Source organism: Propithecus coquereli, unplaced genomic scaffold, assembly GCF_000956105.1.
Source record: "Propithecus coquereli isolate 6110/MARCELLA unplaced genomic scaffold, Pcoq_1.0 Scaffold3, whole genome shotgun sequence".
Taxonomy (NCBI): Eukaryota; Metazoa; Chordata; class Mammalia; order Primates; family Indriidae; genus Propithecus; species Propithecus coquereli.
Genome location: NW_012148618.1, coordinates 11,212,767 through 11,238,131, shown reverse-complemented (window position 1 = coordinate 11,238,131; position 25,365 = coordinate 11,212,767). Strand labels below are relative to the sequence as shown.

General features: G+C 40.3%; 1 protein-coding gene across 3 annotated transcripts in view; it reads right to left on the bottom strand.

Annotated features, from left to right (window-relative positions):
• EIF2AK4 (eukaryotic translation initiation factor 2 alpha kinase 4) overlaps positions 1 to 25,365 on the bottom strand; it is a 91,766-nt gene that overhangs the window by 12,196 nt on the left and 54,205 nt on the right. For all 3 annotated transcript variants that reach the window (XM_012649490.1, XM_012649491.1, XM_012649492.1), the window contains 14 exons: positions 23,298 to 23,399; positions 21,336 to 21,389; positions 18,835 to 19,071; positions 17,504 to 17,579; positions 16,960 to 17,081; positions 13,804 to 13,853; positions 12,697 to 12,865; positions 11,506 to 11,622; positions 9,933 to 9,998; positions 7,028 to 7,198; positions 6,461 to 6,595; positions 4,320 to 4,427; positions 3,542 to 3,670; positions 1,369 to 1,455 (listed from right to left, as the gene is read on the bottom strand). In XM_012649490.1, the coding sequence (XP_012504944.1) occupies positions 1,369 to 1,455; positions 3,542 to 3,670; positions 4,320 to 4,427; positions 6,461 to 6,595; positions 7,028 to 7,198; positions 9,933 to 9,998; positions 11,506 to 11,622; positions 12,697 to 12,865; positions 13,804 to 13,853; positions 16,960 to 17,081; positions 17,504 to 17,579; positions 18,835 to 19,071; positions 21,336 to 21,389; positions 23,298 to 23,399 (1,623 nt within the window). The remainder of the gene's footprint in view (positions 1 to 1,368; positions 1,456 to 3,541; positions 3,671 to 4,319; positions 4,428 to 6,460; positions 6,596 to 7,027; positions 7,199 to 9,932; positions 9,999 to 11,505; positions 11,623 to 12,696; positions 12,866 to 13,803; positions 13,854 to 16,959; positions 17,082 to 17,503; positions 17,580 to 18,834; positions 19,072 to 21,335; positions 21,390 to 23,297; positions 23,400 to 25,365) is intronic.

Sequence of the window (25,365 nt, the reverse complement as noted above, 5' to 3'; positions counted from 1 at the left end):
AAAATGATTCCTAGCTTGCAGCTATACAAAAATAGGCTTGGGGCTGGATTTGGCCCAGGCTGTGGGCCAAAGTTCTAATTTAAAGTTCTACCTGAAGAAAGTAGAAAAAGAAGATTAAACGAAATCCAAAATAAGCAGAAGGAAGAAAATAGAAAGAGTGGCAATTAATAAAATAGAAAACAAATGGACAAACAAATAGAGAAAAATCAGATGCCAAAAGCTGGTTCTCTGAAAAGACAAATAAAATTGATCAACCTCTAGCCAGGCTGATCAGGAAAAAGAGGGAAGACACCAGTTACCAATACCAGGAATGCAAGAGGGAACATCACTGCAGATCCTAGAGATAGTGAAAAAATAACAAGGGAATATTTGAAAATTAAGAAGAAACGGAAAAATTCTGAGAAAGATACAAACTACCAGAGCTCACTCTAAAGAAAGAGGCAACCAGAACAGCTCTGTATATAGGCCAATGGGGCCTTACTGGTAAATTGTACCAAGTATTTGAGGTTGGAATTCTAATGCCATTTGTACAAAAAGTCTTACAGAAAACAGAAGAGGAGAGAACATTGTCCAATTCATTTTATGAGGCCAACGTTACCCTGATATCAAAGCCAGATAAAGACATTATAAGAGAGATATGGGGGAAAAGGTTGAAAAAAATGTTATTTTTCCCTTTAAAAATAACTATAAATAAAAGCTATGAGGTGGTATATTTACGAGCATTTTTAGTGAACACATTGACTGCCACACCAAAAAAACCAGAAACTTTTCCTTGGGGCCACAGTGTTTTATTAAGAAAATAGAATAAAAACTTTGAGTGTAATTTAAAGATAAACATAAATAGAAGAACATGTATTGACTTCTATTCATTTAATACACATTTTTAGAAACAAATTGTCAATATTAACTGTAACAATAAGAACATCAAGAAGTAAGATTTTATAAATGCTTCATGTGGCCCCAGGGTCAAAACTAGAGTGCGTTAAATACAACTCTCATGGCAGTCAATGTGTTAAATACAATAAAGTAAAACTGGTTAGGAAACAGCCAGAGGATATATCAGTCATGAGGTATTAGCTCTGCTTATTATTTTCTTAAATGGAAAAAGAGAATAAGGGGAGAAAAGTAAAAAACAAAAAACTACAGCCACAGTTTGTCTTTTTTGAAAGCTCTAAGGAAAGGTGGTCAGATTCTCTCTTCCTTATTTTATATACTTTCTCCAGTAAGAAGCCCAGCAATTCCAAGGCAGAGCTGAAGTGATGGATCTCCACCCGCACACAAGGCCAGGCCTCCGTGAGGTGGGTGCTCCAGGGGATACGGAGTTTGGGAAATCTGACTGTTGACTCATGAAAGATCTACGGTCTTTACCTTGACATGGCTCCCCTCTTTATCCGAGACGAGGGCCACATAGGTGATTTCACGATGTCTGCAGTACTCCTGTAATTCCTCTTGGGACTGAAACAAATAAACACATTGCATAAGTAAACACAGAGCACCTGGAACAGCTTCAAGTAGGTGAGAATGAAAATACTGCTTTCGATTGTATTCTCAAAGTGAATTGCTAAATATGCTCACTTGAGGCGATATAAATATTAAGCAAGACGAGCTCAGAATTCAAAGAAGGAACATGGCTTTTTTGCCTTCCTTATTTTTATGATTGTTCTAAGGGGCCAGGAACAATCAGGCAATACTAAGAGGTTTGCAAAAGCTTCAAGTCTTAAAGGAAAATGCCAAAAAACTACACACACACACACACACACACACACACACACACACGCAGAAAACCTCTGAGGAGACAAAAGGAAATCAAAGAAACAGTGGAAGGTGAAGAGCAGAATGGAAGCAGAATATACCAGCGTCAGGGCAGAGAAGCTTGCAGGATGCCACTGTGCAGGACTAAAGTCACTGGTCACTGCGCTTGTGTTTTACTGCAGGACAGGACACTTCTCTAACAATTCATGAGACAAGTGGAAGAAGGTACTGCTCTGTCAAATGATTAAAAATTGTTGGCTGGTCCGATGTTAGTGGGTTATCAGAACTTATTAACATTAGTGTCACTAAAGTTGGTATACAAGCCCCCACTGCTAAATTTGACTGAGTAAAAAAAAAAAAAAAAAAAAATTGTTGCCCAAATTTGGGTCCCTGAAGTGGATCCCAGATCAGAAAAAAGGACATTAGTGGGAAAATAGTCAAAATTTAAATAAGATCTATAGATTAGTTATGAGTATTGGTGCAATGTTAGTTTTCAGGGTTAGATAATTATACTATGGATATGTAAGATGTTAAATTTGGGGGAAAATGGATGAAGGTTATATATGAACTGTTTTTTATAACTTTTCTGTTAAGTATAAAATTATTTCAAAATAAAGAGTAAAAAATATTGTTGCTTAGTACACTTTTTTTTTTTTTTTTTTGAGACAGAGTCTCACTTTGTTGTCCGGGCTGGAGTGAGTGCCATGGCATCAGCCTAGCTCACAGTAAACTCAAACTCCTGGGCTCAAGCAATCCTTCTGCCTCAGCCTCCCGAGTAGCTGGGACTACAGGCATGCGCCACCATGCCCGGCTAATTTTTTTTTTCTATATATATATATATTTTTAGTTGTCCAGATCATTTCTTTCTATTTTTTAGTAGAGACGGGGTCTCACTCTTGCTCAGGCTGGTCTTGAACTCCTGACTTTGAGTGATCCACCCACCTCGGCCTCCCAGAGTGCTAGGATTACAGGCGTGAGCCACCGTGCCCGGCCGCTTAGTACACTTCTGATATTAATTTTGAAAACAGACAGCAGCAGCTTCAGAAGCCTCCTGGCAGGTGTTGTTAACAGAGCAGGAGGGAGGGTGGCGGGGCTGTGTCCCTGGTCATCGTCATGCTCTGGAGCACCTTTAGTGTGGATGAATATGAGTACAGCCTGGATGACTTCTGTGGTCTGCTTGTGACAGCACAGCACCCCCTGTTCTAAAGGTCAGGCAGGTGTCCAGGGGTGCCTCTCTCCTCACCTCACAGCCAGGTCAGGTGTCAGGCCTGCATGCTGTGGGAGACCTGAGGACACAGAGCCACAAACACACAACACACACCATGCCTTCAGAAGTGTGGAAGGCTGCTTGACAGCCCTGCAAAGATGACCACATCCTAACCTCCTGGAACCTGCGAGTGATCACAGAACAGAAGCACAGGTCAGAGAGGAAAGAAGATGCCACGCTACTGAGTTTGATGATGGAGGAAGAGGCTATGAGCCAAGGAATGCAGGGGAGCTTGAAAAGGCAAGGGAACAGATTCTCTCCTAGAGCTTCCAGAAGGAACCAGCCCTGCTGACACCTTGATTTTAACCCAGTGAAGCTGCTTGTGGACTTCTGGCTTCTAGAAATGTAAGATAATAAATGTGTTGTAGTAATTTGTAACTACAGTAATCAGAAACTACTGCAGGAAATAACTCTAACCACAGAGATAAACAGAGTTTGACAGAGTCTATAGGTGCAGAGGACAGTTGTCGTGGAAGCCATACCTATCTGCCCTTCACTTACAGGTGCTTTCTGTGCCATTACCTGTGACCAGTCGTACATGATTTCTGCCGTGATTCCTGCCGTCCAGAGTTTCTGGGTTATGTTGATGGCCCTGGACATGGACATCTGGCCAACACTTACAACGAGGAGGTCACAAGAGCTTATTGTAACCTGGATCAGAAACAGAGTGGTTACACTTAGTGGAGCAAGGCTGCAGGTGTGGACGTGGGACCAGCACCTGGAGGGAGGCGACACCAATGGGAGACAGGCATTCTTGAAATCTTGTGCAGCAACATAAATGTGCAGAAGGTTTTGCTTCAAAATGACATCATAAAAAAATGACACAATAAAAAAATTTTATATTGGTCTTTTAATATAGAAATTATTTCAACTACCCTGAGCTATCAGGATATTCTTTTCCTGTAGGAAAACTATTCTTACCTGAAATACAAAGGAGAAAAAGCCATTTCTAGCTTTGTACATCACAGCAGGATTTCTCAGCGAGGGGCTTTAGTAAGAGTCTGTTAACAACTATAACATCTCACATTTGTATGGTACGTTACAGATGAGGAAAGTGAGCTTAGGAAAGGGTGGATGAATTGTCTAAGGTCACCCACCTAAAGAATAGGGGATAAGGACTGAAATGCAGGGACTGACACCAAGTCTTAGGCTTGATAGATCACGTTAAAGATAATTTCCAAAATCCTTAGTCTACACCTGCCACATCTGGGCTTTCGTGTAAATGACTGCACAAGGCACACGATACTTTTAGAAATGAAAGACATCTGAAAGCACATTAGAAAGCAAAGTCAGAACTTACAGGTTCTTCCATGTTGAGGACAGCAGCAGTTATCTTGTCTATAGCTATGCTGACCCCGATGGCAGTGGGAACTGGCCCCAGAGCCTGTGGTCCTCTAAACTGGGGGATCTGTGGAGAGACACACACAGGTCTGGTTATAAAACAGAGAAGAAACTGCAATTATGGGGAAAGTATAATTATAGAGTGAGCGCTCTGTCTGCAATTTTATCAAAGGGTTCGACAAAAAGAAGTATGTGTATGTGCACGTAATAAGAGAGAGAAGCGCACATGCAAACTTAGGAAAATATTAACAAATGTTCCATCTAGGCTGTACTGTTTAATATAGTAGCTACAAGCCACATGTGACTATCGAGTATTTAAAACATGGCTAATCCGAATTGACACGTGCCATACATGTGAAATACTGATTGGTTACAAAGACTTAGAGTGAAAAAAAGAATGTAAAATAGCTTATTAATAATTTTTAGAAGTTTGAGTATATGCTGAAATGATATTTTGGACACACTAGGTTAAATAAAATATAGTATTAAAATTAATCCCACCTTTTTCTACTTACTTAATGTTACTAGACCACTTAAATTACATATGTAGGTTCTGGATCAAGATGGAGTCACTTCTCCCTGTTTCTCCTGCTAAGTATAGCTAAGAATCCTGGACATTATACACATAAAACAAACATAAGATGACTCTGAAGGTAGAGGAAGGCAGGCTGGCTGGGGACCACGGGATCTGAGGAGCATGTGCAAGTTCCCTGGGTTTGTTCTTTCCCTCCTATATCCTAGACTGGGTGCTGGAGAAACCTGCAACCCAGAAAGGCCAAGAGGTACAGACACAAAAGCCCCAAGAAAAACCTGCCAAAAGACCAACAGAGGGGCAACCCAGCGAGACAGAAATCTTTTAGACAGTAAGTGCCCTGCTCTAGTCAAATGTCATGGAAAAAAGCATAGCCCCCCTCCCACCCCATCAACAAAGGCTGAGTGGGGAGCCCAGACATTTACCCCCTACCCAGAGGTTAATGAGCCCCCCACCTATTCTGGCAGGGAGGTCTCAGAGAAGAACAAGTGTGGAGCCAGGACTTTCATACCTGCCTGGGGGTAATGCCCTAATGCCAACGGCCAACGCCCTACCCCCAGCAGTGTCAGTGGAGGCCAGAACCCCCAGGATCCCAGACTTTTACCCTCATCCAAGCAGTAATAATGCATTCCTCTCCACTGGAGGGGTGCCAGAGGAGACTGAGTGCGGAAGCTGGAATTTTCACCGCCAGCCAGCAGAAACAAGGCCTCCTGCCATCCCCGCCCGCCGACAGTATCAGCGGAGGCATGTGGAAAGCAGTAACAAGGCACCCTCCCACTCTGGTGGTGCTGAAGGAGGCCATGTGAGAAACCTGGATCTTCACCCCCACCTGACAGCAGCACCCCCTTGCCCACACGGTGAGGTACAGGAGGCGGCCTGCTAAAACAGATCCAGATGAGCGCCAGAGTCTTGTAACCTAACACTCACAATGTCCCGGATACAATCAAAAGTCATGCATCATACCAAGAGCCGAGGAGATCTCAAACTAGATGAGGAAGACAGGCAATGTTAAACAAGTTTAACATTATTTGATGTGGATCTCACTCCATGTAGAGGAAGTATTTTAGACAATTATGTTATAAATGGGGCATAAAGAGACAAAAAGGAGGGGTAACTGAGAAAATAAACTGGTAAAATGCTGATACAATAGATATTTGTGGTGACAGAATAGCTCTGTGTCTTGATTGTGGCAGTGGTTATGGGAATTCACACGTGATAGAACGGCTCAGAATTATACACATACGTTGTACCAATGTCAGTTTCCTGGTTTTGATATTTTCCTATAGTTACGCGAGCTCCAACCATTCGCGGAAACTGGGTAAAGGGCACATGACACCTCTCTGTACTATCTTTACAACTTTCTGTAAACCTGTAATTATTTTTTTAAAAAAGTTTAAAAATTTACAGATGTGGTTCACATTACATTTCTATTCCTAGAAGAAAGATATAGAGGTATTTAATTATATTACTGGTTGACTTTTTTGTGTCGCTTTGAAAAATTTCAAAATGATACATTGGGGAAGAAATAAAATTAAGCCAGAGCAAATGAATAAAGGGTAGGCCCTCACCAGCAGGTCGTATCTGCCACCAGCGGCAAGGATTTCCGGGACAGCCCTCTGCCTCCGTCTGATGAACGCCACAAACTGGAAGATGGTCCCGTTGTGTTGCTGCACCTTGTAAACCAAGCCCAAATTGATCAAGACCTGTGAAGTGAAATGCCACACCAACGTTGTCGGGAGGGCTGAAATCGAGAATGTGGAATATGACACTGAAAATGCTGTTTCCCATCAACAGCATCAGAACAATCTAGCACAAACAAAACATTCAGTGAAATCTGGCACAAAGTCTGTTTAACTGTAGCCTGCCGAGCTAGAGAAACTGCTCTCTTCAAGAATAACCACCTCTGAGGCTAACACAACGAGAATTGCCACGCGATAGGAATGGTGATGCCTGCAAAGAAATCCTGATTTAAGCTAAAACTATTACTGGGTATCAAATGCTCCAAAACGAAGAGAGTAGTTTTTCTGGAGAAATAAAACATTGACTGGCATCAATGAAATGAAACCCATCTCCCCCCTGTGCTGTTATTAACGCCCTGTGCTGTTATTACTGCCAGCATCAAACAGTTGCCAAACCTGCGACTTGATGCCAAGTTTCTTCAACAGTCCAGCAACCTCCTCTAGATCTTTTAAGCCATACTTCACCAACTGGGCAACACCTGTTTTCTGTTTTATTAATGAATTTATCGTTGGCATTAGATCTTGCAAATCTCCCTTCTGCTCAATAAACTTGTAGAGTCGACACAGCTGGAAAGCAAAGAGGCCAGTTAGTTGCCAATCCATGGCAGGGGAAGCCTCCCTTTGCATTGTGTTTCCTACATACAGGGGGACACGGTTTCCCCTCTGGGGGTGGGGAAGGGGTGTTATGGTCAAAAAGTCCATAGCCTTTGCTACAATTCTGACTACGAATGTTCCTTTTCCAACAGTTCTAAAGCACGCTGCAGCAGTGTTTTAGACGCATATTCACAGTTCACTTTTATTCACAAACATTTACTCACAGTTAATGCTGACCACAGCACAGCAGACCCTGGCACTAGCAGAGCCTCCAGTACATATTCTCAGGACAGTACTGTTCCTCGTTACCTGCCTCATTCTCATGAATTCCCATTACTGCAGACACACAAAAGGGGGAACAGGAGGGCACAGTCTGACTGTTTAATTGCTCACAGAATTAACCAGCGACTCCCTCCCCTCCCTTTGTTTGAATAGCTCCCATCTGTAGCCCTGAGCTGCTGTCTCCTGCAGGCAGCTTCCTGACCCTTCTTTCCCTGCTTCTCACCTGGATCCAGACCCTGGCTCTCGCCAGTTGTGGGTAGCACTGTCTGCCCCAGAAGAGGGCAGTGGCTACAGATGATCTACCTGTGGGTCAGGCACAGTGCCTGGCACATAGCGGGAGTAAGAGGAAATGACCATAAATCACAAAGGCAGAAAGGAAACTCCGAGGAGCTAAAGTAGAAATTATTAAGAAACAAAATTATAGCTATTTTAAGACTGTAGGCAAGTAGAACCTGGTTCATCTATAAATTGGCACATGAAAACTAAGGGCCGAAGCTTAGGGTGAAGACTCAGCTTGACATAGCTTAATATGATAGTGAATCATAAATCACTTACATTTTTAAAAAATCTAAAAAGTGTTAAAATCTCCTATAATCTGTTTACTAAAGATCAAAATTTTAAATTTAAAATCATTGTCTTTAAAATATTTTTCTTCTTAGTAAAATAAAAAATAAATTTTACTTGATAAATTTTAACATTAAATTACCCCATTAATAAACTACCAGGAGCACTGGAGTCAGTATCTCCAGATTTTTGTCTGCACCCTATCGTCCACTAACTCCACGTGACTTTGGACAAATCACAACATCTCTCTGGGCTTCAGGTGTCTCATCTATAAAAAGAGAAGACTGAGCCAGATATTTGAAACTCTATTACAATATTTCTACTCTCCTTTCCAATATCCTTAGAGTTTCATTTTAAAATAATTAAAGTGTCAAAGGCCTTTACTAGATACTATTTTTCCATTTTTAAACTAATTCAACACACAACTTCTAACTAATGCTTAGCATCATCAAATAACCACTGAGTAGTGATTTAGTAAGAAGAAAAGCAACTGAAATTTTAGCAACCAATGTAGCTGTCCTGTGCAAGTATGGATATTTGCATAACTTTCTGAAATGTGACATAAGATGAAAGAACCTTTTGGGCTTGAAACTTTGTGTATAGAATCACTGACCAGCTTCTTGTGCGGATTCTTTTTGCTATTTAAACCTGGGACTATTTCTGCACAAAGGTGTGTGCTGTGTACATGTTCAGAGTGTATGTAAATATTGTTCATATTTGAATATTATGCTATTGGGTCACTTTACATATCATTAATATCTCCTCTAATGTTAAATATTTAAGATTTAACCAGGCATAATTTTCAGAACTCCTAGTCCTATATATCTGGTTTACTTTCCCTACCTGCAAATGGGTAATGTCTTTAAATTGTGGTTTCCATGTACCCTGTGAAAGTTGTTTTAAAGAGTTGAGGGCAGAGACCTGCTGCGCATATTCCCTTGTGGCTTTTTGAAGGCCAATATGAATTAAGAAGTCTAACGCAGTCTGTGGACTCCCCTACCTCCTCCTCTTTATACCCCTGGCTCCGTGCCTGCCACACTGTAGGTGTCCAAAAGATCGAGTGACTGCCTGGTCTGTGTACAGTCATGTTTTAATCTAGCCCGTATGTGAATTCTGCTGATCGCTATAGGATCATGTATTGAGTGTCAGACCAGGGGCTAGAAGGGTTGTGGGGAAGTTAAAAAAAAAAAAATCTCTTCTTACAAAAATATTCAGGAAAATGTACAAAATCCCTGCTGTCTTCTGTTGTTCAGCTACTCAATTAAGTGTGGGTTACTGTGCCAAAGATCTGGGGTCAATCTGATGCCTGCAGCGAGAATACAACCAACCTGTTTATCCCATGAGCTTTTCCTTATTGCTAATGGGATCAAATGTAAGATTTTAGCAGTAAGAAATGTACCAGAAAAGCAAGGGCTTCAATTCAACTCTGAGGAGTCAGGAGACCTGGAGGTAGGGGGTAGGGTGGGGATACCTAGATGAATCTTCAGAGCTCTGTGCCTCCTTCGAGTCCCACATAATCTATTTCAGAAGGGGACAACTAGTACCAGATCTGCTCAGTGGGAGGCTCTACCAAGCACGGCTCTACAAGGGGTGCAAAAGAAAAGTATCTGCTGATCAAGAAAGAACAGGATGATTACAGCACATCAAGAAGAAGCATGGAGAGGCATTCTTTGATCACAGCATTAGTTTCTCTCTTCTCCTAATCCCAGACGTTGCCATGGTACCTGACACTCAAGGGAAAAACTGCGTCTGCAAAGCAGCAGGGAGTGCTGCTACCTTACTGCAATGAGAATTTGGTGACATTTTCTGGTATCACAAAATTACACAGAAAGCTGTAATAATACCATTAGAAGGTACTTACACTATTAGAAGACAAAGACAGATTACAAAATTTAGCTTCTACTTCTCTCCTCGTCAGCTTCTCTGTCTAATGCAGAAGAAAAATGTAACAACGAGAGTCACCAAATTTGTCCCTGAACAAGACACAATTTCCAGGCTAATTCTGACAATAATAGCCTTCATTTTGGACAAACTGCTCCTAATTGTAAAGGATGGATTGAATTCTGTGATTAAAAACTTTTTTCCCCAATTCACATAAAACCGTAACTATTTTAAAATTTGAAAAACCCTGACATAAAAGAATTAAAATGAGGAAAAATGTACTCGCTGAATGGTGAGGTGACCCAGATCTGAACAGGCTTAAATAGGGTATTCGTTTGTGCAGGGAGGGAGTCATTTTGATCCGTGTTCCCCTGACAAAGCTGGGCCTTGAGCATTTCGTCCCGCGCTGGCAGAGGGGCTGTGGCCGTGGATATGAACAGGTGTGAGTGGAGGCCCCTCTGCACGATCCCCGGGGTTTCTGTCAGTGTCCCACTGACATCATATTGTATCTCTCACTGCCACACAGCGGCAGCACTTTGTGGGGAGGAAAGAACCACTAGAAAACAAACAGTAAAGTTTGGGGTCTTGATGTGTACCCGCCAGGTCAAAGAAAAGTTAAGCCTCTTGATGTATAAAAAACAGTAAGTCATTATGGACTTCCACCATTCACTCTGTCTTAATCACAGGCTGTCTGGCACTGTTAGTTATTGAATCTCCTGGATGCCTCTTATTTATTATGAAAACAAAATGTAACATGAAAAGATATTAGAAAAGATAAACATTCACTTCATGCCAGCGTCATAATAGAACGCTAATTTAGTTTTTCAATGTTTCCCCTGCAGGCTCTGTATCTGCACACATTCTGTAAAGTAATGACTTAATGACTACTACGACGTGGCTAAATTAGGGACGAGTAACCGGAGGTGCCGCAGCCCCAGCCCCACAGGAAGGAGGTGGCAAATGAGGCCCCACTAGAGGTCGAAGCCACTCTCCCCCAATTCGAACAGCAAATCCATCAGTGACGTGACTGGTGAGCACAGGCAGGCTGGAAGCAGCAAGGGCAGGGCGCACATCTTTTATTCTCCACGCTGACACCCCTCTTCTCGGCCTCTGGGAAGTCAGCATGATAACAGCGCTGGTGTGACCATGAAGTGAGTTCATCAGTGGGAAGGGCCTAGAACGATGCCCGGCAAACAGGGAGGTGCTGCATAAAGGTTAACTGTTTTTGAATCATTACTGGCAAGTATCAGGACCAATTACTTAGCGATTTCTTGCCTTAAGATGCAGGTTACTGAAGGACTTTACTAGCTTTCAAATTAAAAATTACCCTTTAAAAAAAACACCCTGGAGGTTACTAGTAGTATAGGGCTTAGTGTAGAATAAAAGCTCAACCTATACTTGTTAACTGTTGATATAATTAAAGCCAATTTGTTCTTTCACCTTTAAGGGAAGGAGGTAAAATTCCCAATTCAGTTTTAAGGCTGCATCAGTAAGAAAATAATCCTGAACTATTATTATTTTTCAACATCGAGTCCAAGTAATTAAATGCTTACCACAGCATCATACAGAATAACATAGACTTGACTGAGTTTATCTTCTGGGATCCCGCAGTGTAAGAGGATTGCTTTCAGTAACATGGTATGGTTCAGGTAAATACTGTAATTTCTTTCCTGAGACACAGAGAAAAATTATTTTCATTATAAAAGTAATTACAGATACATGACCAAATCCAGAATCTTACCATCACTTTATCATCCTAACACCATGGAAGAAAAAGGACTGAATTTTAGCATATGGCCTCCTAGCTTATTGTTTCACGTATATTCTTTTCATATTGTTGTCATCAGAGAGTATAATCTAATTTAACACTGTAGGATGTGCATCAAAAATACTCTGACTGGTCTTTAGTTTTGTTTAAAAGCCTCAGTGAGTTCACACAGATTTCAAAGAGGGGAGGGTCTGGTTTAATAGTAATTAACTTATAAGCCCAGGCTTGTGTATTGTTACTTTTGTCCACACGAGCAAATTAAATGGCATTCACAGAGTGGTGAGCTGTGTGCTGAGCTGGGTGCACTGGGGTACACAGAAAAGTGGACCCATGGCCTCTGCCCTGAAAGAACACACCCCCTGCTTGAAGAAAACAACTAACGCAGTGCAAGGTAGTTTGTGGCTATCTCATATCAAGCTGTGAGAGTTGAGAAGAAAAGGTGGCCAGCCAATCAACGAGGCAGCAGTCAGACTTCCTGGGGAGAAGGGGCCGAACTATGGCTTGTCAAAGACAAGACTCTCTAGATAAGGGATCACTTGACTGATGGTGGCAGGAATGACAGGGCATGTGTGTGGGATGGGAGAGCTGAGGAGAGCAGGTGGCAGTCCCCACTGGGGGCAATGTGCAAACACAGAAGGGAACTTGGGGAGTTAAGACATCAGAAGTAGGAGGGAGCCACTGACGGGTATGAACATGCTAAAAGCATCCTAGCGATTTTAGTCTGATTTCTTGCATTTTGAAGAATGGGCAGAGAAAAACAACAATCCCCCCAAACAAAACCAGTTCCTGTCAAGGTGGAAGAGTCTGAGATCAGGCTTGAAAGCGACATCATCAAACTCTTGTCACTTATGCTAGTAAAGATGCTTCACTGCCAGCACAAACCGAGGAGCAGGTCTGTCACTGGGGCTCCCCCACCACACGTGGTGAAGGGCTCTAGTGGAGGTAGTCCCAGAATGCTAAAATGTGGACAAGACACCTGGAGTGCTGGAAACTCTTGGATGATTTCATAGATAGTGTAGATGATTTCAGCAGTGGGCAGAGAGCTGTTGGTGGTAGAAGTGACAATATCAAATGCACATTCCAGAAGTTCTTTGGGATGAAATCGATCTAACTTGCGAGGTCTGAACACACGTTCTATGCAGTATCTGGAGAGAGAAACCCAGACATCTAAGGTCACTGCTTACTGGAAACAAATATGTATGAGAAATTGTTGAACAAAACAAATAGGAAAAAAAATCAATCAGTGGTATGATCAAGAGGGCATAGATAGATTTGCCCCGGAACAGTCTTGCCTTGTCATCTAGGTTCCAATTCCCAGTTTTGCCACTATTAAACTATGGAGCTTAAGTGATTTTTAATGTCTGAAATAGAGATGAAATTACACACAAAAATAATTTTACCTTACATGATTGCATTCTACAGAGGGATACTCACACTTTAGGGTTATGACTATTAATCGTTCACTTGTAGCTAGGATAAAAGCGCATAAAGAGCTTTAACTGCACTTTAAGAAAGGAGCTTTAAAGCAGGGTGCCTCATTGACAGCAATACCGCTCCAATTCGCCAAGAGCTGGGTGTGGGACCCCTGTGGTACTTGAATGTACAGAAAACCTTTTTCCAACGCTAAGTGCCTGGAGGTCCTCAGTGCTCTGCATTCCTGCCAGGCTTACTCCACTTCTCCACAAGCAGCTACCTGTTCAGCTACCTGTGTAGGCAGTTTTCACACAGAGACCACTGGCCATGTGTCACTCCAATTAGATTTTAAAAGGGGCCATCTGTGATCAACAATAGCCAGATGTTTTTATGAAGCAACCATTTGTGAAAATAATGAGTTATGTTGCTTGGGGACACTTAGAAGGCACAGAATAGACTGCAGGGACATCATGGTACCTGCCTGCTACGTTCCCTCTCACAGTCCTAGTTACCTTATAGAAAGGGGTACATGGCTCTGTTTTTTGACCACATCCTAAGCTCAATACTCTGAATCCAGAATTCTTTCCTGTGTAAAGATCCCAGAAGATAAAACAGTCTTCCTCGGTTTCTTTCTCATGTCTACCAAATGGAACATCCTATTGTTTCTTACCGTTTTAAATTCAATATGTTATTTCTTGCCACATATCTTGCAAAAGGGACCTGAAAAATAAAGTTTTAAAGGTCAATGTTAAGATGTGCCAACTAGCACACTCCTTTTGTTTTTTAAATACGGCTTTATTGATATATAACTCACATACCACAAAGTTCACCCTTTTAAAGTGTCTAATTCAGTGGTTTTTAGTATATTCGCAAAGTTGTGCACTGCTCACTGTACATACTCCTTGAAATGTTCCTGAGTGCTTTAGTCAGCAGCAGGCTCCAATACTAGACACACCATCACCTTTATTTCTCGGGTTTTTAAGTGTGAGAAAAATTCATTTTTAGTTAAATATACTCTGCCACACTTTTGTTATGTCAAATTAAAATTGGTGAATTTGGTTACTCGTGAATTTTTTTTTTAATGTCATTTATGATAATGTAATCAAAGTGAGTATTAGCTCTTATGCTGAATTTCCTGATTTTCCTATCAATCTCTTAGGAGAAATTATTAATAACCACCCTCAAATAATAACCAAAACTAATAATACCACTGACAGGTTGCTCCAAGAGATCAGACATGGTATCATGGGTCAAATTCCCAATGAGCAATCATTTTTTTATTTTAAACATCAGCTCATGGAAAGGGAGCTGATGTTTAAAAATATGTACTTCAGTCTCCTAATATTTAGAGAAGAAGAAGCCAGTTTTAAGTATAGCTGTATAAATGTTTGCACTTCTACTCCCCAAATGACTGATCTGCTATTTATTCACCTCTATCTCAAAATAATCCCAAATCACTTTGCTTACTTAAAAAAAAAAAAAAAAAAAAAGCCAGGAATGTGGAAGGAATTTTTACCTAGACCATAAACACAAAACCTGTTCTTGCAATAAGCCATATGACGTAGATATAAAAAAAGAAAATACCTTGATTCCATCCCTCCTCTAGAAAAATAAGGTCAAAATGAGTGCATTCTTTGACACCATGCTGTTTGGTGACACAAACAAGCTGGTGTGCATGGTCATTCACACACATGTGAGAGCATGTTTATACCTGCACACATACCAATTGCATGTAAACACAGTGTACCTTAGTACACATACTTTTTTTTTAAACTTTTCTCTTTCTCTGTAACAAAAATGGGATTATTAGAGTTCCTTTGAAACTTACTTTTTTTTTTTTTAAGCTAATGATACACCATGGACATTCCTACAGATCAAACATAGGTATGGACATATCTAAATATATACAGTCACCCTCAATATCCATGGGGTTTGGTTCCAGGACCCCCCAAGGATATCAAAATCAGCGGATGCTCAAGTCTCTGATATAAAATGACACAGTATTAGCATATAACCTATGCATGTCCTCCCATATACTTTAGAGGACATATACTTTAGATCAGTGGTCCCCAGCCTTTTTGGCACCGGGGACTGGTTTCATAGAAGACAATTTTTCCATGCACTAGGTTGGGGGGGAATGGTTTGGGATGATTCAAAGTCATTACATTTATTGTTCACTTTGTTTCTATTATTATTACATGGTAATATATAATGAAATAACTATACAACTGACCATAATGCAGAATCAGCGGGAGCCCTGAGCTTGTTTTCCTGCAACTAGACGGTCCCATCTGGGGGTGATGGGAGACAGTGACTGATCTGACAGGCAGTGATGCGGGTGATTGGGAGTGGCTGTAAATACAGAGAAGTGCTTCTCTTCCTCTCTCTTTCTTTATTGCCACTCACCTCCTGCTGTGGGCCACAGACCAGTACCCATACTGATCATCTCTAGATTACTCATAATACTTAATGTCTACACATCGCTTCATTTGTATGGATTCAATGTAGTCCTCAGTGTACAGCAATTCAAAATTTATTTTTTGGAACTTCGTGGAATTTTTTTTCCTGAATATTTTCCATTCATAGTTGGCTGGATCCATGGATGTGAAAATCAAGGATATGGAAGGCCAACTGTATATATTTTCATCTTATACATATATAAACACACATATTTATTTAAAAATTTAGATGTAAAACTTTTAATAGCTCCTTAATATTCCATAATATTGATGACAAATTATTCAATCATTTTCTTATTGATAAACATGCAGTTTTCAGTTTTTGACCATCACAATAATATGGCAATTAATGTCTTTTTAACATTCATACACTAATGTGTTTTTATTTCTTTGAATAAATTCCTCAAAGTGGGATTGCTAGTTCAAAGGACATAGTATGTGCATCAAATTTAAAAAATTTTTATTATAAACTTTCAGATTACTTTTCTAAAGAATTAGCAATTCATATTTCCATCAGTAACATATTAAAGTACTTATTTTCCTACGCCCTTGTCATCTCTGGATGATATTAATTTAAATATTAATTAAATTTGCCAGCCTCATGGGTGAAGTTGAGATAGCTTTGCACTTCCTTATTAGGGAGGTGGAACATCTTTTCAGAAGCCTATCAGCCATGTGCATTTTCTCTTCTGAGAACTGCCTGGTTATATCCTCTGCTTGTGTCCCCACTTATAAGTGCTTTCTGCACTTGAGGGTCTTAAGCCCCTGTCTGACATACGCATTACATGTTTTCCTCTAGCCTATGGTCCAGAGCCACAGATGGGCTTGTTAGCAGCCAACACCATGTGACTGCATGATTGGAAAGACTGCTGCTGTCGACAGGAGCCCTGGGGGTCAGAAGAAAGCACGCAGGGGCAAAACACAACACGCCAATTAGCAGAGATACTTGCTGCTATAAGAATTTAATTATTCTAGGCTTTAACATGTGAGGATGTTACTGAAGATCTGGTTAGGAAGTTAGGAAAAAAACTACCTGTCTGAGTTGGCCAGGTTTACCTGCTGGGTCACCTGGTAGATCACAATGCTGAGGTGCACGTGTGGCACCTGCAACTCGGGATTCCTCTGGCTCCTAGAGCCACAAACACTTACGCTATTAGCAAGGTGGATGCCTTCAGGGCCAAACATTTACTAAACGCCAATAATGCTCTCACCCTGACAAGCCCCTGAAGAATACATTTCTTAAAGGTGACATTTAGAATATAGGCCTGGCAGGAAAATTGAGCCGTAGGGGCAGTCCTTTAACAGAGATGCCATCCCTGTGACTGGACACGGCACCCAGACCGTGAGCAGAGGGTTCCCAGCCTCACCCGCAGGTCAAAAGGAAGCATCACCAGCATCCCGCTGTGGTCCATGAATAAGGCAGCTTCATTGTGCTCGTATATTTGCCTGTTTCGGGGAAGCAGTAGTGGGGTACACAATTGGATAGCTCCTACACCAAATTAGAAAAAATGACAAACCATCAAGTTCTTATTCTTCCTAGGAGGCAACCTAAAATGAACACAAATCTGACAGTTAAGTAATCTGCTACTGGGACTGTTAAAATCATCATCAGTTTTTCTTCAACTCTCTAAATTTACAAGTGGAGAGCTCATCTAGAGTTAAGTTTGTCAATCTGGTCGTATTTCTGACTCTACAAACCAACTGTATTTTAGTGGCAAGGTTGTAATATTTAAATCACTTTCTCTTCGAGAAGCTGAGCTGTAAAAATAAGCTTAAATTTCACAAGATGTCAATTGCCTGTAACTGAATTTAAAAGTAAAATATGGTATAGCCAAATCCACTAATGGTACTTTCTAATGATGACAAAAAAAATCTTATGAGAAAGAATATGATTTTTAAAAAGGGCATTACCATGTCTTTTAAAGATGCGGATGATGGTTTCACACACATGCTGCTGTATCTTGGCTGTACCGATTGAAAAGTTGCCCTAAAACAGGACCAATTACAATGTTGTCATCATCAAAGGCCAATCGAAGGGGTCCCTTAGAATACTAATCTGTGGCTTGCAGTAGGTACTACATTGCTTATTCCCAGGATCATAAAGGAGGTTTCAACAAGTCAGTCCCTCTTTGAACACACTCAGGGAAGAGGCCACATGTCTTGCAAAGCATCCTGCTTTAGAACGCAAGACCTAATCTTTCAAGCAATGGGAAGGCCGCCTGGCACCAAAGTCCAAGCCCTTAACCACGTTCATCTATACCTTTCAGAGAGAGCTAATCAAATAACACATTCTCCCTGACCCTCAGGGATACTGTGGAACAAACACCCAAAGGCATCAAGGCCCCATCCCACATAGGGAGGTGATTCACTGTAGGCCTATTGAAAGCTACATGGCATTTACACATTTTGCCAAGAGCTTTCTTTTTCATTTGTTTTCTTATTATAAGAGTTGTACCATTTCACCACAGAAAATTTAGAAACAGCATATAAGCAAAAGGACAAATATTAAAAAGTTGCCTATAATCCTGTAAATATGTTTCTAATGTTGTCAGCCAGCAAAAACTCTGGTCCCTAAAATCTATACTGATCTTCCATAAATTTTACTACTTCCTCTACTACTTTATCTTTTAAAATTATATCGTATTTTAAGCATACAGAAACATATAGAGACTATAACAAATTATCTGTTACCTACCCACCCAACTTTATCAAATTTTAACATTTCGCTCTATTGCTTAAGAGTTTTTTTTTAAAGAAATAAAATGTTAAAGGCTCCCCACCCTGGCAACCAGGCTACACTTCAGAAACTACCTGGGAGCTTTTAAAGAGATTCTGCAGTGCCTCACAGCTGGAGATTCGAGCCACTCGACTTGCTGGGGGACCTGGGCATCTGCTTTGTCAGAGTGTTGCCCACGTGCTCTGGATGTGTGACCAGTGCTGGGAACTACACTACTGCTTAATCTGGATCTGAGCTGGTTGGATGTTTTTGGCTCTGGGCAGCAGGGCCAGGGATCAGTCTCTAGGGGATGGGTCAAGAATTCCTTCAAGTAAGTGATTAAAAGTGTGACTCTTCTTCCCAGAATGCATACGCACACATTTTGTGTGCACTTTCAGGAGTCTCCCAGACCTCACGTAGGAACTTATGTTGGAGGCATTTAAAAAATCCATGAAAACTAAGGAACTGACTTGATCCTTTTGTGGCCCAAGTTAAGCTCCCTATGTGCAGCGTGGCCTAAGCCCACCTTCAGTATGTCGCTGTCATAGGTGTAATCGATGGCAGGGGAGATGCGCTGGGAGAAAATCTGGGCCATCATGGTGCGGTAGGCCTTCCCATCCACGTTGGCCAGGGTGTGGTGCAGCACTTCGTGGAGCTCTGACTCCTCCATCTGGGGCGGGGGCAGCAGCTCACTCTTGAGCAGTTCCGTGGCTGTGGGCCGTTTCGCAGGATCGTGGTTCAACAGCCAGGAGATGACGGATTTCTGTGAGGAAACCCAGGCACACCACCGATGGGATGAAGCACATGATGCTCGGGAGTCTCCAGAGAAGTCAGGGTCAGTTCGGGCCAAAGAAAAGACACCACTTCTTGCATTTAACTGGCATTTCTGAAATCTCTGAATAGGTCATTTTTTCTCTGCACTTTTGTTAGGGCCACAGAGTTGTACAGCAACGTAATGTGAATATTTCTTAAAAGGCAGAGGCCCCCTTTACATTTCATTGCCACAAGCGACCAAAAAAATCCTCAACAACTATGTAGAAGCAGAACTTAGGCCTTATAAACACACAAAATATGGTACAAAAAGATGTAAGAACATAAAACAAATAGCTTGACATGCCTAATTTTGGTATAAATTATAATGCATAACAGCTGCTGGAATCCTTAAACATGTAAAACATCTTGTTTTAATTTCTTTTCCATTTATGTTATTTGTATGGATATCACTCCCTTGAATTCTCTGGATTTACATTACTCATGTTATACTTTCACAGTTACTACCTCATTAAGCACGGACCATTTGAAGGCAATCCAAACCTTTGAGAGGTCCCTTAATGATTCTTAATCCTCTTATTTATAATAAGGATTTATAAGGAGTTAGAGGAATATTTGAGATCAGAAAAGCTCAGTCTTTAGATGAACTTTATTAAGCATTTCCTAATTATATATCTTTAAAAATACTCCCCCCTCATCACCACTCTCCCTTACTACTGTCTTAGGCTGAAATAAAAACATAGATAATTACTTTTCTTGTGATATAGGAGTTTTATGTTATAAAGAAAGGAACTGACATGATACAACATTTATCAAAGCTGTGTTAAATTCAACTGGTAATACCTGATTCAGCATAATAGACCCTGTTATGCTGTTAAATTTCTGTGCATGGCAAAAATTACGTTATGGTCAGTTTATAAGCATCTTCTATGTTGCCTCCTTTCAAATAAAAAGCAACGACTGTGACATGGGAGGTGGTAGTAGTTGTGGTGGTGGTGGTGGTGTTTTAGCGCCAATTTTGTACAGCTCAGATTCAAATGCTCAAGAGTATCTAACATATCTGAGGATGGTGAACAGTCCTCAATGTGAAAAATGGCGTGTATAATTGACCTCATGTTTGTAGTTTAATAAAGTTCCTCTGCCATCATAGCTGTCAACAAGTAGAAATACTGAATAAGACTGACCTTGTTACAGGGAAAGGCTATGAAATGAACATTTATTTACTCATGACCCCCAGAAACAATAATAGCTAGGAAAAGAAATAGAAACATGACTCAATGTATTTCTAATGATCTTCACTAATTAAATAGATGAGACAGAATGGGTCCCTACAGCCACAAATAACTGTCATGTTAAACATTGCCAAATTACATAATGTCAGTGCTAATATAAATAAAGGGTACTTAATCCCTTTATTTTACAGGTGAGGAAATTAAAGTCCAGAAAAGTTAAGTGGCATGTACATCCAGACACATAATCAGTAAGTAAGAAATAGCAAATCAATGCAGTGTTCTATTTATGCTTCTGTTCTCAGCATCAGTAATTTAAATGAGGGATTTTGCCTTGATTATAATCATCAATAAAAGTCAGTTTAAAGAATAAACTTCTATATAACAAGAGTATTAACCACTAAAGGTTTCATCAAGACAAACACTGGCACTAAGAAGAAAGGTCCACCAAAAGCACAATATACAAATTGACTAATAACTGTTCTTTCACATCAGCTGCATGGCAATATTAGCCTATGACATGAGTTACATACATACACACACACTCAGATATTTATGGTATGCAAAAGAAATTATTTTGCTTTTTAAAATACTGTAACATCGAATTGTCTAGAAAATGCAACCCTTCCCCCACAATCTGAGCTACTTCAAACTCGAAAAAAAACCCAAAATTATAGCTTTAAATTACTTTTTTTTCTTCAAGTCTCAAGCTTCATCTAAAACAATGAGCTGTTAAGCATTCTTTTTTTTTCAACAGCTAAGCCAAGGGCCCACATAGCACTTCAAAAGCACAATGAATCACACAAAAGATCCCTGGAGTTTGTTAATTTTCCATGCCAGCCCTTGGCATTTTTATGGTGCATTTCAAGTCTAATAACATTTTAAGTGCTTCATCTTTTGATTTTTTTTTCCCCACGTTGTTCCCAGGACACAAGAGAATGAGTGGCAGAAGATAACTAATTGAAAAAGAATAAAAATAGTAATTAAAATGCAAGACTGAAGACACAGTAATTAAAGAGAAAATTACCTGCTTTGCATGCTCTCCATCATCGAAGTCTTCTGGAAACTTAGGCGCAGTGGGCTAAAAGAGTATTATATTCAAATCAGCAAGTGCTTGGCCAACTGCCACAGTGAAAGCATTTATTCACCATAAGTGAGAAACTCAAATACAGGAATAAAAATCTGCTAACAAGGAAAGACTGAGGCGATACCGCCTTGAAGACCGATGCTCATTCTTCCAACTGCATACGTGTTATTTTAATAGAAACTTTACCCAAATGACAGCCTAGGTTATAAAAAGCACATCATCTGAGGACAAAGTATTTAAAAATCAAATGGTTTCAGAGAAAGACAAAGTCATTGTATGAAACGCACAGATGAAAAAAAGGCAAAAAATGCCAATCCACCAACAAAGAGTAAGAGAAAAACGTTAACACTAAAACCTCTACCTACCCAAGAGTTCTCAGTTTTCTGGTAAATAGGACCTCAATTATAAAATTAACTTAACAGTTTAGATATTCTTGAAATGAGAGAATATGAATTTTAGACTAAAGAAAGGCACATAATCACCTAAGAGCATCATGGACAAGGACATCAAGGACATAATCACCTAAGAGCATTACCCTCAAGACAAGGTGACGGTAACCACTTTATTTACTTCTATATTTTACAAACACAGCTGTCCACACTGTATCAGAAGTAAAATAATTCAACTGTTCTCCGAAGTATCCAGAGGCGTATTCCTAGTGACAGTGTGTATGATTTAGCTTAAAGAATTCTCCTACTTCCCTGTGCTAAGGGAGAGGGACTCTCTAAGCACCTTGCTCACGAACATGTGGATTGAAATCATCCTCACCCAAACCTCACTTTCCACTTTCATCTTAATGTCAGTTTCTAATGGGCACCCTTGACCTCTCACATTGTAATGTTGGTCCTTTAAGTTACAGTAACAACAGAGGTAAGGATTAATCCCAAGAATACAAATGGGAATTTTGTTGGGGGGAAAAAAAATTCAAGTAGCAGATATTTTTCTCAGACCCATTTTAACTTCTGATCATGGTAGTTTTCTTTAGGCATTACTATACCAGGTCCATTCAACAAGAATCTTCAATTTCCAGAACTAAATATCCACTATCCTTATAACCCATTCCCACTGCTATTGCTGTACTGATAGCAAACAAAATTTTTGGATTCTTCCTCTGTTTTAAAATTGAAAGTAAATCTCTAAGATTAATTTTTTTTTTTTGAGACAGAGTCTCACTCTGTTGCCTGGGCTAGAGTGAGTGCCGTGGCGTCGGCCTAGCTCACAGCAACCTCACACTCCTGGACTCAAGCAATCCTTCTGCCTCAGCCTCCTGAGTAGCTGGGACTACTGGCATGTGCCACCATGCCCAGCTAATTTTTTCTATATATATTTTTAGTTGTCCGATTAATTTCTTTCTATTTTTTAGTAAAGATGGGGTCTCGCTCTTGCTCAGGCTGGTCTCGAACTCCTGAGCTCAAACAATCCACCCGCCTCGGCCTCCCAGAGTGCTAGGATTACAGGCGTGAGCCACTGCGCCCGGCCAAGATTAATTTTTTAAAAGTAACTATAACCTATCAATTTCTCCAAGTAAGATTTCCAAAAACAAACAAAACTGAGGTAAGATTTTCATCACTGGAGGTGTGTAAGCAGAGGTGGATTGCCACTTACTAGAGATACAGTAGACAGAACAGTAAGATCCCTGCCAAGAGTTGACAGTGTTTGGCTACCAAAACTAAGTTATTTTAAGAACTTAGGTGAGGTGACTTTCCTTGCTCAGAAAAATCTTTCACTGCAAATGGGAGAACAGGTTAGCCTGCCGTGTCTCAGCAAATGAGTCATTAGAATTACAATAAGACAGGCTCTTCTATATTACAAATACCAGTAAAATATCTCGCCTTGAATTCTGATCTCCATGATAGGATTCAGGTTACTGGAAATTTATGCACCAAAACATGTGATACATACATCTCTGAGTTGGTTGAGAACAAAGATCCTTTCTGAGGCCGTGACCATGGGGTGATAGGACATCTCAAAGAAGATGATTCCCAGGCTGAAGAGATCCACTTTCTGAGGGGAAAAAAGAATGGAATTTAGAGCACCTTGATATGAAAGCATAGTTTACTAGGGAATTATGAGCACTTTTAGAAAAAAGCTTGCCTAAGTGCAAAACAAGCCACACTACAAAAATGTGATGATTTGTTTTAAAAAATTATGGGCATAAAGACTAAATGGTATCTTTTATATTTAGATGATGACAAAATATTTGGCATGATTTCTCTCAACATTTTCCTAGAAAATTATAATAATTGTAACCAGTTTAGCTGCATACACAGACATAGGTAACTGCTGGCTGAAGACTGGAAATAACGGCTGAAGAACAAGGACAGCTGAGACTGGGCATAAGAATTCGCTTTGTTTCGCATCTTTACTAATCATCTCAAAAGTGAAACATAGACCAAAATACGCAGCTGACAGCAAATGTCCGCCACGGACTGCAGAGCCATCCCAGCGAGGATGAAGAATGGTACAACAGAAAGGTTGTGTGACTAATCTTAGCAAAATACGGAAGTGCAATTAAAGAAGAAATGCGAAGGCAACCTGTGGAATGGGAGAAAGTATTTGCAAACCATATATCCGATATATTCAAAATATATAAGGAACTCATACAACTCAACAGCAAAAAAACAAATAACCAAATCAAAAAATGGACAAAGGACCTGAACAGACATTTTCCCAATGACATACAAATGTCCAACAGGTATATGAAAAGATGCTCAACATCATTAATGATCAACAAAATGCAAATCAAAACTATACTGAGATATCACCTCACACCTGTTAGGACTGGCCAGTACAAAATGTCAAAAGATATCAAGCTTTGGGCCGGGTGCGGTGGCTCATGCCTGTAATCCTAACACTTTGGGAGGCCAAGGCAGGGGGATCACTTGAGGTTAGGAGTTCCAGCCTGAGCAAGAGAGAGAATCTGTCTCTACGAAAAGTAGAAAAATTAGCTGGCTGCAGTGGCGTGCACCTGTAGTTCCAGCTACTCAGGAGGCTGAGGCAGGAGAATCACCTGAGCCCAGGAGTTTGAGGTTGCTGTGAGCTATGATGCTACCACTGCACTCTAGCCCAGGCAACAGAGAGAGATCCTTTCTCTCAAAAAAACAAAACAGAACAAAACAAAACAAAACAAAAAAACAGTATGGAGGCTTCTCCAAAAATTAAAAGCAGAACTACCACAGGATCCAGCAATCCCACTTCTGGGTATATATCCAAAGAACTGGAAATCAGTGTGTTGAAGAGGTATCTGCACTCCCATGTTTGCTACAGTACTATGCATGACAGCCAAGATATGGAGTCAACAGATGAATGGATGAAGAAAACATGATATATATATTAATACAATGGAATATTATTTGGCCTTTAAAAAGAAGGCCAAGAAGGGACTCCTGCCATTTTTTGACACGGCTGAAACCGGAAGACACTACACTAAGGGAAATAAGCTGGATACAAAGACAAACAGTGTGTGATCTCACTTGTATGTGGAATTAAGTTGAACTCACAGTAACAGAGGGTAGAACGGTGGTTCCCAGGGGCTGAGGGCTGGGAGAAAGGGAGAGATGTTGGTCAAAGAGTATAAACTTTCAGTTATGAGATGAATAAATTCTGGAGAGCTAATGTACACAATGGTGACTACAGTTAATAATTATGTATTGTATTCTTGAAATTTGCTGAGAAAGTAGATTTCAAGTGTTCTTACCACACACACACAAAATGGTAACTAGGTGAGGTGGTAGACGTGTTAGTTTCATTGTGGTACTCATTTCACAACGTATATGTATGTCAAAACATCACATTGTATACCTTAATATATAAAATTTTTATTCGTCAATAAAGCTAGGAACAAATAAAAAAATAAAACAAATCATAAAAAGCCAAAGAAAACAGAGTAAACTCAAAGAAACTAGAAGGATATAAATAATCAAGATAATTATTAAATAATTAATGAATGAAAACAAAAAAACCCCGGCAG